The sequence below is a fragment of the Penicillium canescens genome (genome assembly GCF_028828765.1).
Source record: "Penicillium canescens strain IBT 15451 chromosome Unknown utg000007l_segment0_segment0, whole genome shotgun sequence".
Classification (NCBI taxonomy): Eukaryota; Fungi; Ascomycota; class Eurotiomycetes; order Eurotiales; family Aspergillaceae; genus Penicillium; species Penicillium canescens.
In genome coordinates this window covers 398,017-413,056 of record NW_026703969.1, presented here as the reverse complement: position 1 = coordinate 413,056, position 15,040 = coordinate 398,017, and the positions used below count along the sequence as shown (strand labels likewise).

Below are 15,040 nucleotides of genomic sequence, written 5' to 3'. Positions count from 1 at the left end.
AGTGACAATTGTATGCTCTGCAGACGAGTGTACGCAGTGCAGATCGAAGAGTCAGAAAAGGACAGTCAGAAACCTTCAAAAAAAGCGAGGACAGGCGTGGAAACAAATAAGCCGAGTTCGGTATGACAACAGGCCCATTCGAATCTCACCTTCCGCCCGGGTCTTCCTCTATCTCCATTCCTCCCCGAACAACGCGGGGGGATTCAGCAGTTGGACGGCTGTTAGGTAATAGATTGGGGTAATGGGTCACCAGCACATCCAGCGAGTATCCATGGCCAGTACAGTGGTGTATCATAAGTATTTCACCTCCGGTACTTTGACATAAGACCCACTTTTTTATAACGTATTTCACTAGTGAGTTGGCCACACCCCCGAGTTGGCCACCCCACCCATACCTCCTAATTTTAAATGCATTTTTCTCAACCAAAACGCCATTAAATTCAATAAGCTAAAAACTAGTTCTATTAGGACATGTAGTCAATTTATGACCCTGAATTCCACATATACTGCACTTCGGTAAGGCTCTCTTACGTGGCTGTGAAGGTGTCGGAGCCGATTCTGCCTCACAGGGTATTTGTGCAAAAACTGCTTGCTCTGGCTGCGCTGCTAAGGTAGAGGCCTCTAAAACTGTAAGGCCTTCTTCGGAAGCTATTTGCTTTTTAGACCGGGTCCTTTTTCGCTTCTTTGTCTCGTTTGCGGCGCGTAATTGGCTTACTTCTTTCTCGAGTAAAGCTGTTGAATGCATCGTAGTTTGACAAGCCTTTAAAATCTGATTTATCGCGGAGTTAAGCGGGCTCGGTGGGCTTTGTGAGCGCGTTTTTAGCAAAGCTTTAATTGAGGAAGCTTGCTTTTGTAATTGGACGTAGTTCGAAGGCGTTTTTGGATCCCACTCACTTCCCCGGCTCGAGGGGGGTCGGCGTACGAAGGCGAATATCGAGCTTCGAAAGCACTCGATCGGGATTATAAGGCATTAAACCGGCGGCGGCGAAGCTATTCTTAATAGTCTCCGATTTAAATGCCTCAATTCGCGCGGACGGGTAGGCTTCGAGGAAGTCTAGCTTATCAATATGGTTGATTCTAGCACGCGTTTTTGATTCGATAAGCCGAGCGTAAGCACGCTTTAACGCCGCAAAACAGCCGATATCAAGAGGCTGTAAAAGGTGAGACGAGTGCGGAGGCATACAAATTGCGATAATATCGTTTTTCTCGCAAATTTCGTCGAATTTCGGGGTTAAATGACTACCGTGGCCGTCGAGTATTAAAAGTCTATACTTCCCCTTCGTACGCGAAGAAGTAGACGGAATAAAGAGCTTTTCGAGCCACCGAACGCTAATTTCATCGGACGTCCACCCGTTTGGACTAACCTCGAGTCTCCAATTATTCGGAAGGCCGTCGAACCAAGATTCGACAAAGACTTTGCCCTTAAAAATCACGCACGGAGGAAGCGCCCACCCCGAAGCATTTATACACTCAATTGTAGTCACCCACGCGCGATTTCCGGGCTGTAAAAGCGATCGCCGACCGTAGTATTCCCTTCTCGTGATAACCTTCGCAGTCGCAATTAAGCCCATTGCGAATCCGGTCTCGTCAAAGTTATAGATATCATCGGGATCGATACCGTGAGAAATGATCGTTTTTTGGACGAGAGAAAACCATTCTTCAATGATTTTTGGATCTTCACACTTCGCGCGCTCGTAACTATAGCTTTTCGAGAATCGGGAGGAAAGGTTAGGATGCCTTTTCACGAATTTTGTAACCCAATTTTGGCCGACCGAAGGAGAAGGGGTAGATCCACGCGCCGCGAGTAGTAAATCTGCTATTTCTCGTACAGTAGAAGGCCGAGGGGCTGCTCCGCGAGAATCCATAGAAAGAATCCATTTTTGAAGAGATTCCTCTTCAATTTCCGTCAATTTTAGATTATTTGCGCGAGAAGACGCGCGGTTTTGAACCCCATTAATGCGTATTGTGAGAGTTGAACGCGGTACGTTAAATTGGCGTGCTGCTTCGCGAATTGAAGCAATTTCTTGCTTCTGAATAGCCTGAATAGCTAATAAGATCCTACCCTCTTGCTCTATACGTTTTTGAGAGGATTGAGTACGAATTGGTGGCATAGTGGGTAGTTGAAAAAGAGAGGTCTAATTAACTGACGCGTTTTTAGGTGGGGTGGCCAACTCGGGGGTGTGGCCAACTCACTAGTGAAATACGTTACATAATGAGGAGTGTCCCCAGGAAAAGTGGGAGTGTCCTTAGCAATTCCCGGAGGGGGAAGGGATGTTTGCGTCATTGCCAAAATCAGTACGCCTAAGGATTCAGCCGGACTTGACTGGCCACCAAACGCGTATCTTAGTATTTATAGACCATCGTGTCGTAGCAGGTTCACAAGAATTAGAATAATGAGGTCCAATAGGCGAAGGAAATGGACTGTGGCGTTAATGGAGGTTCCATAATGGGATCAATGACGCTTGCTGTCTGACTTATTTTAACTGATTGCCGCTCGAGAAAGCGAAAGGTCAGCAACGTATCGGCACTTCATGGCTCAATGCTTGACGTAATTCGGTATTTATACCAAAGCTGTTATCGTTGAATGTCAATATGATAAACTAAGTCTGTCCAATGGCATGCTATGAAGGGATGAAAAAATCGGCTACAAATAGGCGGTATCCCATTGGTCCCATACCATCGAGACCTAAGTTTGGAAACATATGTACGGACAATAACCAGTTTGACTACTGCCGCATCCAGGCCTTACTGAAGAAGGCCCAGGACAACCCCTTACGTAGCTATCTATCTACAGGAGCTCCGTCTGACCGCAGGTTTGAAATTGCAGAAGGCAGTAATGGTGAATCCAAATATGCCTCCCCCTTCTGACTGATGAAATCTCTTATTTCGATAACAGTACATTATTAAGCAACCAGGGGTATCTTCGGCTTTCCCGGCAGGACGGTGACGTAGTTCATGCGTGTGATGGTACATGTACGTACCAACAGTAACTTAGATCAAGTTTGGGAAGTTATCATCACCTGCGGAAAAGGAAAAGTGCATCTTCAAGTTCCACTGGTGTCTTTTCGAAGGACCACAGACTGTTAACTCTAAGAGCTGCTTTGGATCCACTGTTTGCGGCTTGGTCAAGCATTTGACAATGACTGTTATTTAAATGACGCCAGAGCCGACTTGAGTTCTAACAGTTAAAATTCAGAAATGAAAATGAGCAAAGCTCCGAGATCTTTTAGGTGGGTTCAGTTTTGAAACTAGATACTTAATTTAGACGTCGATCAGCTAACGGGCCATCTTCCTATGGGGTTTCGCAAGCCATGACAGATACAGCACACGTCCCAAGACGAGAGGAATTTGTTTTCATTCTGCTGTTGCTCAATATCCCTATATGTTTGTCGGGCAATGTGATTGCATTTCTCATATTTGGTCAACTTCCGATAGCCGTCTCTGCATTATTTTGGGTATTCCTGTCAGTATTTGTTGCCTTGTTCATTTGAGGGGATTCGACTCAGTAAATGGAGCTCGTTTTTCATATCCTACGAGCCCTTACTCTGTACTGAAATACACTTTCAGCAGTGGTTAGGCTTTTCCTATTGTCAGGGGACCGACGTATGATTTGGTACGAGCCCAGTATTGGTTAGTGGAAATTGCTTAAATCTGTCGGTACGTACTATAATAATTGTGCACGGTATTGGCTAGTCAGCTGTTGGGAACGGTCATCTAGTTATAGTCTTGTTGCTCAGGCCCCGAAGGCAACCTATACTACCAAGCGACCAGGTAGTTATGGCGCTTAAGTTCTGCCGACTGTTTAAAACAATGCAGCGTAACCATAAGTATACAATCAATTTTTCGCTTGCTTGGGTGACAGGTCTTCGCCGGAGACAATTCCAATTCCACTGACAAGTTTTACCGGCCGTTTGACCACTCCGGCTGAAATGATCTTCTTGGAAGGCTTCCGTCTGATATGGAACCGGATTTTGCTCTTGATTTTGGATATCAACCCTTGTTTCGGGATGCTTAAGCGTAAGCATGGAGATATATCGTATCCGGAATTTTTCCGACGTCGACCGTTGGAAAAAGGTATAGCAGCAGACCTTTCGCCATTTCTACATGTTGAATAGCCAGGCTTTTCATTGTTTGGTGTCTTTGGAGCCATAATATCAAGTGTCTCCTTGCCATAAGCCTCGGACAAGAATGAACGGGGCTTTCTAGGCGAAGCACCTCCATTGTCCTGGTGAAGATGATTAGATCAATGCGTGGCTTAGCCATAGCGTTGCAAGGGTCCAGGGGCGGAACAATATAGCAACCTGGTTTGATTAACATACAGAAGGGTTTCTGCTCTTTGAACATGTCAGGTCTTGTCCCGAGTGACCAGTGTGGAGACAATGGTCTGTCTGGCCCGTAGTTGCAGCCAACATTGTAGTTTGCCAGTTTATTCTTCGTATACAGAGACTTAAATTATTTATAGGCCTACATAATTAGACATGTATCAAAACAAGGTAATATCCATGCATTCCAACTGGCATGATGGGTTGTTTTGATAGTCGTCTATGAAGCCGGAATGCTATACTCAACGGAACCGTCCGTCTGCGCATCCCTCTCGACGAATCGCCCAACGTGAGGCGCTGCAATAAAGGCCGAACATACCTTAAAACGACTAGACATACGTCCTTGCACACTACTTTCATCTTTCCATTTCCGAAAAGATAACGTAAGGAAACAAGGGGTAACAACCAAAGTTCCTATTGGAGGGACAAAATTCCGTCCAATTGTTATGTTTCACAGGAATTCCGTGCTGTATTAGCGATATCATCCACCCACTCATGGGGGGTGCTTTACATCGTGGCCCTTGGCCTCTTTGTGATGGGTCATAGCGCAGCCTACAGTTTGGCTTCCTGATAAATGAAACTTTGGACGCCATGACGGACTTGCTTTTCCAGTGTTTTACGGGTATCATTTGGAGTATGCTGTGCTTTGAAGCGGTGAGAAAATAGATGAGATGGACGTGATGGGATTGACTGGTACAGGATCAAGCTCAATCAGCTCAATAGCCACCTTAGAGATCAGAATAGTACAAATATATGCTAAGTACTACACCAGTCTGAATAGGGGGTGTTGCCCTGGTCTCAACATCTTGTGCTTTACGTTATGTTACTCAATTATCCCGTAATGTAGATACCAACGGGTCGGATCATCCTACTAATAATCTTCACATAGCCAGCAGAAAGTTAGTGGTCTCTCTCCCGTAGTAGTAAAATCCCTAGCCTCTTTTATAAATGCTGACGCTGTAGGTCCCTATTCCAATAATCTCGGGAAATAATCATTGTTCTACGTGCCGATGCCTTCTTGGAGAGTGACTGACTGACCGCTAAGGTGACCCGAGTTCAGGGGCAGGCGTTTGATGAGCCCAACACTGTTCCAGGCGGGTTTCGCGAACAAAATGCTGTTCGTATGCACAAAATAATGGTTTTTGGGGGGCGCGACAATGGTCATGGAGGTGAAACTGCCCCGATGACTGCTTTTCCTTCTAGCTCGCACAGTAGCATACGTGATCCAAATACCCATAGACTGGGGGGCTACTTGAATTGTGTGTTATCTGTTTGAATTTTACCAAGTATGAGAAACGTTATAAGCATGAACCAAACTAGGTATGACACCCAGCTCATACATTCTTCCAAGGTAACGGTGTGGTTGGATGGAAACGGTATCCGCCAATCAGGGTGCTGCTCATCCCGTGGCAGACATCTACGTACCTCGCACTAATAACCATCAGCTGGTCTTAAAACAACGAGGTAAATACGACGCCCCGTGGAGCACGCAGGGGGTTTCATCAGGAATCCCTCCTTAGCGGTTGGATAAGTTCAAATGCCAACAGAGTGCGTTATTCTTTCATTGGCTTTTGACATCCTCCCTTGGTCTTTCATGATTGCCCTCCATTTTTTCTTTTTCGAAGTTTATCCCTTCCCACTTTCGTCATCGTTTTGCAGCTCATATATTTGGGTTGATGGGTTGACCTCTAGCATGTTGCAGATCTCTTACCAGTATCCAACGAGCGGTGCACTTTTTCCTTTCCATTGAAATACTTTAACGCGAATCATAACTCGCAGTCATGGCTTCAAAAGAAAATTTGTCGTTGTGCTGCACTTGGAAGAATTGTGGCAAGGTAATTATTAGCTCTGGTAGTTGACTCAGACAGATATTATAACAGGGAGCTCTAGGCGTTCACCCGCAAATCGGACCTTCGTCGCCATATCCGGGTCCATACCGGAGAGAAACCTCACAGATGCACTGCAACTGGATGCAACAAGAGTTTCGTCCAGCGCAGTGCCCTGACTGTTCATTTACGGACTCATACTGGTGAGAAGCCTCACTTATGTGAGCATTCTGGCTGCGAAAAAGCATTTGCAGACGTTAGTATGGATGATCAGCCTCAATTTGCAACATTATCTGACCTTTGCAGTCCTCCGGCCTAGCCCGTCACCGCAGAACCCATATACAAAGGAAATCGCAACGCGGTTTTGAAGAGCAGAATTGTAAGGGAGCGTAAGTAAATCATTTGCGAAAGCACCTGGGATTCCCACACTAATAGTCATCAAGGTACTTCCATGAGACAGACTATTTCAGAAACCAACATCTCTCTCCTTATTTTACGCCTATCTCAAATGACCAAGATGTCCATACAGGCTCCTTCCTTTATCCGCAATCAGAAACTCCATTCCTTAGCAACCTTTACACAACGGAAGATCTCAAGATTGACTTGGATCCGGCCGATGAGAGTACGGTGCCAGTTCCAACGCAGAATATCCGGCCCCTTTACCGGCTACCTTCCTTCACTTGGCTCCAGTTGCCTGAGGTACATGCCCTTCTCATGGATAATTATTTCAGCTTCTAGTCCAGTGCCTCAGCGTATATCTCGGCCTCTACCGGTAATACGGACAGTTCGTGTTCTTTTACCATTGCCAAACACAGCGAATGGGGACAGAGAAGCAATAAAAAAGTGCAAGTGGTGGCACCGTTTTCTACATGTTCTGTTACTTGAAAGACTTACCTTATGGCGATATCCTCCTGCGTTATATCTGATGGCCCAGCCCATTCCCACACTTTAGGTATAATGCATTATCGTTCTCTGCTTCAGAGTAAGATCACAGAAGCCTTTACTACGTCACCGACCTACTCATGAAGAAAGTTTGCCCCGTGTTACCGTTCGTTCTCATCACCTGGAGCCCCAAACTGCGTCTTTTGATGAGCAAGTGCCTCTGTCATGAATGTCCCAGGGAAATGTGCCTCGCCCCTTCAGTATCCTCTCTCGTCGGATATTCCTCGCAATTTTGCAAAGTGCAGAATTTCACTATCGGTATTGTGTCAAGCAAGGTCTTGGTAATATATGTCACAGCTTATTTGGATGCGCGGGGGGATATTTGAACGTATTGCGCGCCGATAGTAGCGAAAAACGGCAAAGCACATAGAGAATTACAATCATTGTCAGGCCAAGGAAGATTTTAGAAATAGATATGATATACAATGCCTCCGACTGCTTGTTTATTGTAGACGAGAGATTGATTGACGATGGCATTGCTAGCATGGTGACGACATGCGTGACAGCTATTAATTTGGGCTCCAGAGGTCTTTCACCAGTGTTGCGGCTGGATTTTCACAAGGCAGCTGACATCAAACAGCCCGGAATACGGACAACTAGCCACACCGATAACTCAGTATGATGAAATTATTCGCTCTTTACTCCTTGGATGTGAACCGAATAGAATTCTTATTACGAGTTTCGGAGACGAGATCTTGCGCTCAAGTATTATAAAACAGTCGGTGTTTGGCTTCAATAATTTGGATCGATATACAGTCTGGGAGTGTACCGCAATTGCCAGATATACCTTCGGGGTGGATCTAGGAGGAGCAGATAAGGGTATAACTATAAGGACACTCATTCATGTACTTAGTTTGTTCTTCATGTGCAGTCTCACGTTGTCACTTCGTTTTACTGTACCAATCGGAAAACCAGGCAGCGTGTTCTGACGCCACCTATGGTCAGCAGCGATAAGTTACAAATAAGACAACTTGGAGAGCCAATAATCATCCAGAAGACTCGAATTGCCTGTATTCGTCCCGGCTGGCAATAAAGTGACTATTTGTCATGTACGTGAGTCGCTACGAGCTGTAAAGTTACTTTCCCCTGCCCAGGAGAGAGAGCTAGCCACAGGATGCCGATACGTTGGGATCTCTCGTCGTATGGAACATTATCCGCCTTTGAACGGATTCGGACGCCGGATTTGTGTGCTCCACGTCATCCATCCGTTTCCTCCCCACCAATAAGTCAGTGGCGGTTTTGGATCATAGAGAAGAACATCTCCACTGGCGAAAACGTGCGGCAAAAACCAACCTCCCATAGCCTTGAATCCCTGCTCACATGCGAGGCGGTTCTAGCTCGTTCTGCTCCTTGTCCAATTGCCGGTGGTCGCTTTCACTCGGTCCGCCGCCTTTGGAACCCTGGACGCTTCGTGCTATGGTGCCTAGAACATATTCCCGCCAGTGTTGCACGTAGCGCATACACCCGGCCATACATTGAGTCTTCGAAAATTGAGATTGATGTTTTCTCTTCGACCCTCATCGTGCGCGTGGAACAAAAACTGGCTGTCGCGTGTATCGACTTGACCTAACAGGCGTATATACAGTACACCATTCTCATTCCTTCGTCCTTGACAATACTGGGCAACGAAATTTTGTGTTCCTATCCAAAATCTATGGCTGCGCCATACGGAGAACAAACCTCTGTAACCCAGTCAAGAATACCTTCTGCGCCCTCCGCTAAAGCCGAGAAGAATCACCTGAGTGGGCGCCGCTCTACATCTGACCCAGAAGCGTTGACTTCGTCCGACGATGGTAGGGACCACGCGCCGCCGACGCAGAGAATTACTACACCTGCAACTAAGCCAGAGCGTCGGGCCTCATGGCTGAATGACGTGTCGCTCGCAGCCGAGCAAAAGCATTCTCTGCTTAGGGGCCCGGTCACTTCTGGTGTCTCCTCAAGCACTTCTAGTGACCAGGTACCATGGACAGCAAATACCAGCGTCAGCAGGAGGCCCTCCAACTGGAGTCAATCCTGGAGAAGCTCTTTCCCCTGGGGCACTGACATCTGCAACACTGAACACGGGGAGGAAACACCACCGCACTTGTCCGAGATCATGGCCTCTCAGACCATGGCCAACCTCTCGCCTGCGAGTGGCCTTCTCGGTGACGAAATGCTCAACCCGATCACTCACACCATCCCCACTGAATCAGACGTTCCAGGCTCGGTTCCGCTGCATCTCACCCCCAAGACCCGCCGTTCCCAGTCATCCTCTGTCGGGCCGTTGTCTGCTTTTGAGCTACATGCTCGGCGGCCAAGCGTTCTCAGAGTACTGCGACACGATTCCGCCAGCTGCAGCCGTAATTGGGTGGAGGACCATGGTGAAGAGAGCCTCAACAACTCTGGTGGGGACCTCAATCGACCCGCTGATCAAGCTCGAACGATTAAGCAGCTTGCACGCGAAAATGCTCTTTTACGCCAGGAGGTCACGGACCAAATCTTTTCACTTCTTCGAATTCGGGGTAGTATCCCTAAAGAGGATCTTGTTGTAGACGATTTAGGGGAATTCCACGATGTCCAGGAGTACAGTAACTTGGGCAGCAACTCAAAGCGGCCCATTTCCGAGCATTCACCCGATTTGGGGCAGCAATTTTCATCATTCACTCCGAAGTACGTTCGCAAGTCTCATCGGCGACCTCGATTGGGTTTGGAAGTGTCACTGATATCCCTCACAGTCGTCCCTACACATTTGCCGATATGCCCATGCGTCGTATCTCCATCAGCTCGATTGACTCGCACGCATCTGCTACCACTCTGTCTGGGCTTAGGGACCGCAATGAAGGGTATGGAAATACCAACAACTTCTCTGACCTTTCTGTACTCCCCCAAACTTTTTACCCGTGCGGACAGACGTCGAGTGATGAGTGTCCATCAGACATTCCACCCTCTCCTAGTCGATATGCAATTTCTGGCGCTGATGACCGTCAACCGCAACTCTTGTCAGAAGCACGAAAAAACCAACTTCTATACCTTGTCACATTCAAGTGTCACCGCGCAGATATCTTCTATGTTCAGAAGGATAGTGATATTAATGTGAAGGCGGGTGATCTTGTCATCGTCGAGGCTGACCGAGGCACGGACTTGGGCACTGTGCAGCATGCCAATGTGACAATACAGAAGGCGCGCGACCTCAAACAGCGGTATGCCCAGGAGCACTACAAACGGCTTATGTTTTTGCATCAAAGACAACATGAGGGCCCGAACTTGGCAAATACAGGCATGCATATCATCAATGGTATGGACGGCGTGGGCACCCACGCACATGGCGTGCAGAAGACCGGTGCAAATATCAAGCCCAAGCTCATCAAGCGCCTAGCACAGTATCATGAGATCGAACCGCTGCGCAACAAGGCAGGAAACGAGGTCAATGCTAAGCGGGTCTGCCAGCACAAAGTCGCCGAACATCGGCTAAACATTCAAGTTCTGGACGCCGAGCTTCAAATGGACGGGAAGAAACTCACATTCTACTACTTCGCGGATTCGTATATCAACTTCAACTCATTGGTCGCCGAGTTATTTAAGATCTATAAGACTCGAATCTGGATGTCCGCCATCAACCCTGCCGCATTAATGATGCCGCCGACAGCCGCCCTGCAGGGACCCAGCAGGTTGAGCAACCCGCTTTACAGAGAGGACGAACGATATACCGACTGTCGCCACCTGTGTGGCGACTCGACCTACGATGGAGTACGGGATGCGGCCAATACTCAACCCGAGAGCACGCTTTTCACCGCTTACAATGACCCTTACGAACCATTGGCTCAGCCATCACGCCGAGTGGCCGCGGCGAACGAATCATTTTTCCATTCTCTCCGGTCACCTATTACCCCATGGAGATGACCCGGTTCAACTTCACCTATTACCGCATGGAGAGCCCGGTTCAACTATCTCGCTAGCGATGCCGGCTCCAGATTGGAGACCTAATAAGTGGAGAGCAATTGCCCGATCATGGTCATACTGGAGTTGCAGGCGGTGATTGTCAGGCACGACACGTACGTGGATCCAGGCCAGACGCCCGCGTTCCAAGCGCACGCCGTATCCTGGGATCGCCGGGCTCAGGGCCGAAATCTATACAATGCCTCCAAGGCCATGCTGGAATCGTGGAGAATAAGGAGCGGACCAAGCGGCTAAGAGGGCAGCCAGCAGTAGAAGCTGAAGCGTACCATTTGTTTTCGAAGCACGCCCTAAGTCAGGAGGAAAATTAGTCTCACACAGACCGTAGAATCACGAGCGAGACCCTCGATCAGTAGCAGAACTGCGTTTTCGAAAACTTGGTTTGGATGAACTACGGAAACGCCCGCTCGGTGAGAGAACGCGGTTGTCATGAATGATCCTCATTGAAAGCTTATGTACAGGCTTCTGCTCCACTGACGTTTTGGATTGGCATTGGTTAAATCTATGCCTACAGCCCTAGGAGAATCTAAGTTATAAATTGGGATAAACTCACCACAATCTCGGTCTGCCCATATGTGGGATATTGTAAAAGACGATACTTTAGTATCATGATCAAGATGCACAGGGTGTTGGGAATATAGTTTAGAGGCCGCAGGAGGGGCCGGCCGACAATGTCGACTAAAGTCCGGGACCCAATCGGTTCCCCGGCTTCCAATGTAAAAGCCGGAAGACCTTATTTACGGACGTCCATATGGATAAATCAAAAATCGGCATTATTTATACAAGCCATCTGCTAGAGTTATCGAACGGCGATCGAATGGACCAGATTGTGAGGATGTGTCGGGCTCAAAGAGAGTATAATCATCAGGGAAAAGCCGATGCAAGAAAAGGTACATAGCTTTTGGAACGTACTACAAACCAGATAGACAAAGAGCAGCTTGCCACTTGGCAGGGGAACTTACTCTTTTCCGAGTGCAAGTAGGAGAACACAACCACGGATCGGGTTTTAGCCTACCATCCTGTCGCCCATGTGCATGATATTCCAAATACCCGAGCTGCCCCAAAAGTAAGTACATGGGGGTTCAAATGTTCTTACCCACTTCACTTTTTCGGGTCCCCTCTCAAAATATATATATCACTTACACAGTATATAGCACCACCATTTAATGGTCTATAATATTGAACAACACTTTCTTGGCAAAAACGTTTTCTTGAAATATCTAACCAATCAGAGGTCCCAAGGCCTCGTGAATTAGTTCATCGTAATCGTAACCTCAAGCGCTACGGCCTGATACCCTTTTCATAGGGGAGATGGCAGCGATGGTTGGGACGGGTGCGAACGCACAGATTTTGCCCCCTGACAGGAGAGGAACACCAAAAACCACGGCCCTCGCGGATCCGCCCCGATCCATGGACGACATCGCGGAAGGGGCCCGCAGGGTGCTCAACCACATCGAAAACAATGGCACGGAGGACCGATATGTCACTGGGTATATTCGCGCCGTCCGCCAGTACGCACTCAACGCCCAACGGGGAGACGGCCAGGGGATGGCCAAGGTGCTCGAGGCGTTGACCAAAATCAACATCGACACCGAACGTCTGAACCAGCGAATGGATACCATTGAAAAGACAACGAGCACATTATCGACGGCACTATCTACCCCCGCGGCGAACTCTGCGGCAGCGTGGCGCAACTTCCGGGCCAAAGAATGGCAGCGCGACTTGGCTACGGCTGCGGCTCCTATCACCCGGAGCGGCGGCACATCGTCACCAGGAGTACCGGAAATGGAACTTCGCGAGGACCGAGAGGTCATCGTCAAGGTCGGAATGAACCGCGAGCAAATCCGTGGATTGACACCAAAAGATTTGGTCGAGAGGGCTGAACGACAGAGGGTATCAAATGCCCGTCAGAAGAATTCAGGGGTACTGGCCGGACAGGCTTTCTTTGTCGCTGCTCGAAAATTGCCGTCGGGGGATGTGGCAATGATCGCCAACAGTGCGGCAGGGGCAGAGGTCCTCCGCAAACATGCTGCGTGGCTGAGAGCCTTTGGACCAGGCTCGGTGGTCCAAGAACCGTCATGGGGAGTGGTGGCGTACCATATTCCCGTGAGGTCCATGAAGGTTACTCCGGAGACGATGGCTGACGTTGCGGCTGAGCTGCTCAGGCAGAACAACTGGGGCGAAGGCGCCAAGATTCAGTATCTAGGATGGATGACCCGTCCGGGTGAGAGGGCGGAGGGCTCCATCCTGATCGAGTTCACCAGCCCAGTCGTGGCTAATCGCGCGATCATCTCGGGAGTCGTGTGGGGGAAGCAAATTCACAATGCATCACGATTCTGTCGTGAGGGGCGGATAAAGCTATGCAGAAAATGCCAAAAGCCGGGGCATACCCAGTCACACTGTTCCAACTTATTCAAATGCGGTCACTGCGCCAACGGACACCCGACCTGGGAGTGTCCGTCGACGAAGGGGCAAGCGATACCAGTCAAGTGCGCCAACTGTGGTGAAGGGCATCGCCCTACAAGTCGGGAATGTCCGGTGAAGGTTGCAGCGATGAACGAAGCCAAGCAAGCGCTGGCCAACTGCCCTGCATATCACCGCGTTCCTCTGCACCTCCGAGTGACGGCAAGCACTGGCAAAGAAGCAACTTCGACCAGGGCAGACCCCATGGCCACGAATGGACTCGAAGCGTCGATACACGCTCCAGAGGAGCAACGGGGGGAAGAGCCCCGGCGGAACCCCCAGGATGCTGTAATCGACGTGGAGGCTGCAGCAATAGAAGTAGAAACATCACCAGAGGAAAACACTGAGCCTATTCAGCCTACTCAGCTCAAAAGAGGTCCTGGTCGCCCAAAAGGCTCAAGAACGAGGCCAAAGAATCCGAAACCAGCAATGATACCACTAGCATGCCAAGGGTCAACAAGGCTCCAAGCGGCCTCGAAAAGGCGCCGCACAGGCGAGCCGGACGACACCATGGACGAGCAACCAGACGACAATGAATGGCTCAGCATTCAACCCACTCCGGCCGATCTCCCTCAACCTGACACTCCGCAGGATAGCCGGGAACACTGACTTACCCAATTCATTAACGAGTTCACCTCTGTCAACATGGCCGGTAACACGTCCGAGCCTGATGACGAGGACGAACTGGACCCGGAGAGCCCCGAATACCGCAAATTGGTGGTTCTGAAATACAAGCAGCGACAAGCGATACCAATCGGATCTTCTCCGCCGATTTTTACGACGGATGCACCAACAATCGAAGACCCAAATGATGAAGTATGGCACGAGGCCAGCGAACGAAGCGATGACGAACAAACTCATCAATGAAATCGTTTGAGATTCTTCAATACAACGTACACAAATCGTGGCCAGTGATGGCAACGTTCCTCAGAGACAGAAATGTCCTCGCGGCGGACGTCGTCGCGGTGCAGGAGCCATGGAAGAACGAAATGCAACACACAACACACCAACCAGCGACGGCAACATTCCAGCTAATTTACCCACCAAAAGCAGCTGCCGACGGAACAACCCAAGGCCAGGACAATCAAGTCCAAGCCTCGGATCTCTCCCAACCGGGCGTATGCCTGTTTGTGTCTAAAAGGCTTGACCCGAGCACTTGGTCGTGTCAACTCGTCTCACAGGACTACCAGTTACTGAAACTTAGAAAGGCTCATCAGGGCAGAGACTGGACAGATCTCTTCATACACAACATATACAATAGGCCGGGCAGCAATACTCTTAGACATCTGAGAAATGAGCTGTCAAAACGACCTCATGGAGAACACATCATCCTTGGAGATATGAACGCGCATCACCCGAGATGGGGAGGAACAGGGACCAGGCTCGATCAGGAGGCCGAGCAACTCCTAGAAATCGCTAATGAATGGGGACTCGAGTTGACGACCCAACAAGGCAGACCTACCTGGTCTCGAAACGATCAGTCGTCGGTGATTGACCTCACCTTCATCACATCCAACCTTGTCAACAGGCTTATCAATTGCGAGAGGGCGGATG

At 49.0% G+C, this 15,040-nt stretch overlaps 1 protein-coding gene across 1 annotated transcript; it reads left to right on the top strand.

Moving 5' to 3' along the window:
* Positions 1-8,744: 8,744 nt before the first annotated feature.
* N7446_010575 (PSP1 family protein) lies at positions 8,745-10,969 on the top strand (the record flags this gene model as incomplete). The annotated part of the gene is made up of 2 exons (XM_058519318.1): positions 8,745-9,739; positions 9,805-10,969. The coding sequence occupies 2 exons, from the start codon at positions 8,745-8,747 to the stop codon at positions 10,967-10,969; spliced, it is 2,160 nt and encodes a 719-aa protein (XP_058368156.1).
* Positions 10,970-15,040: the final 4,071 nt, after the last annotated feature.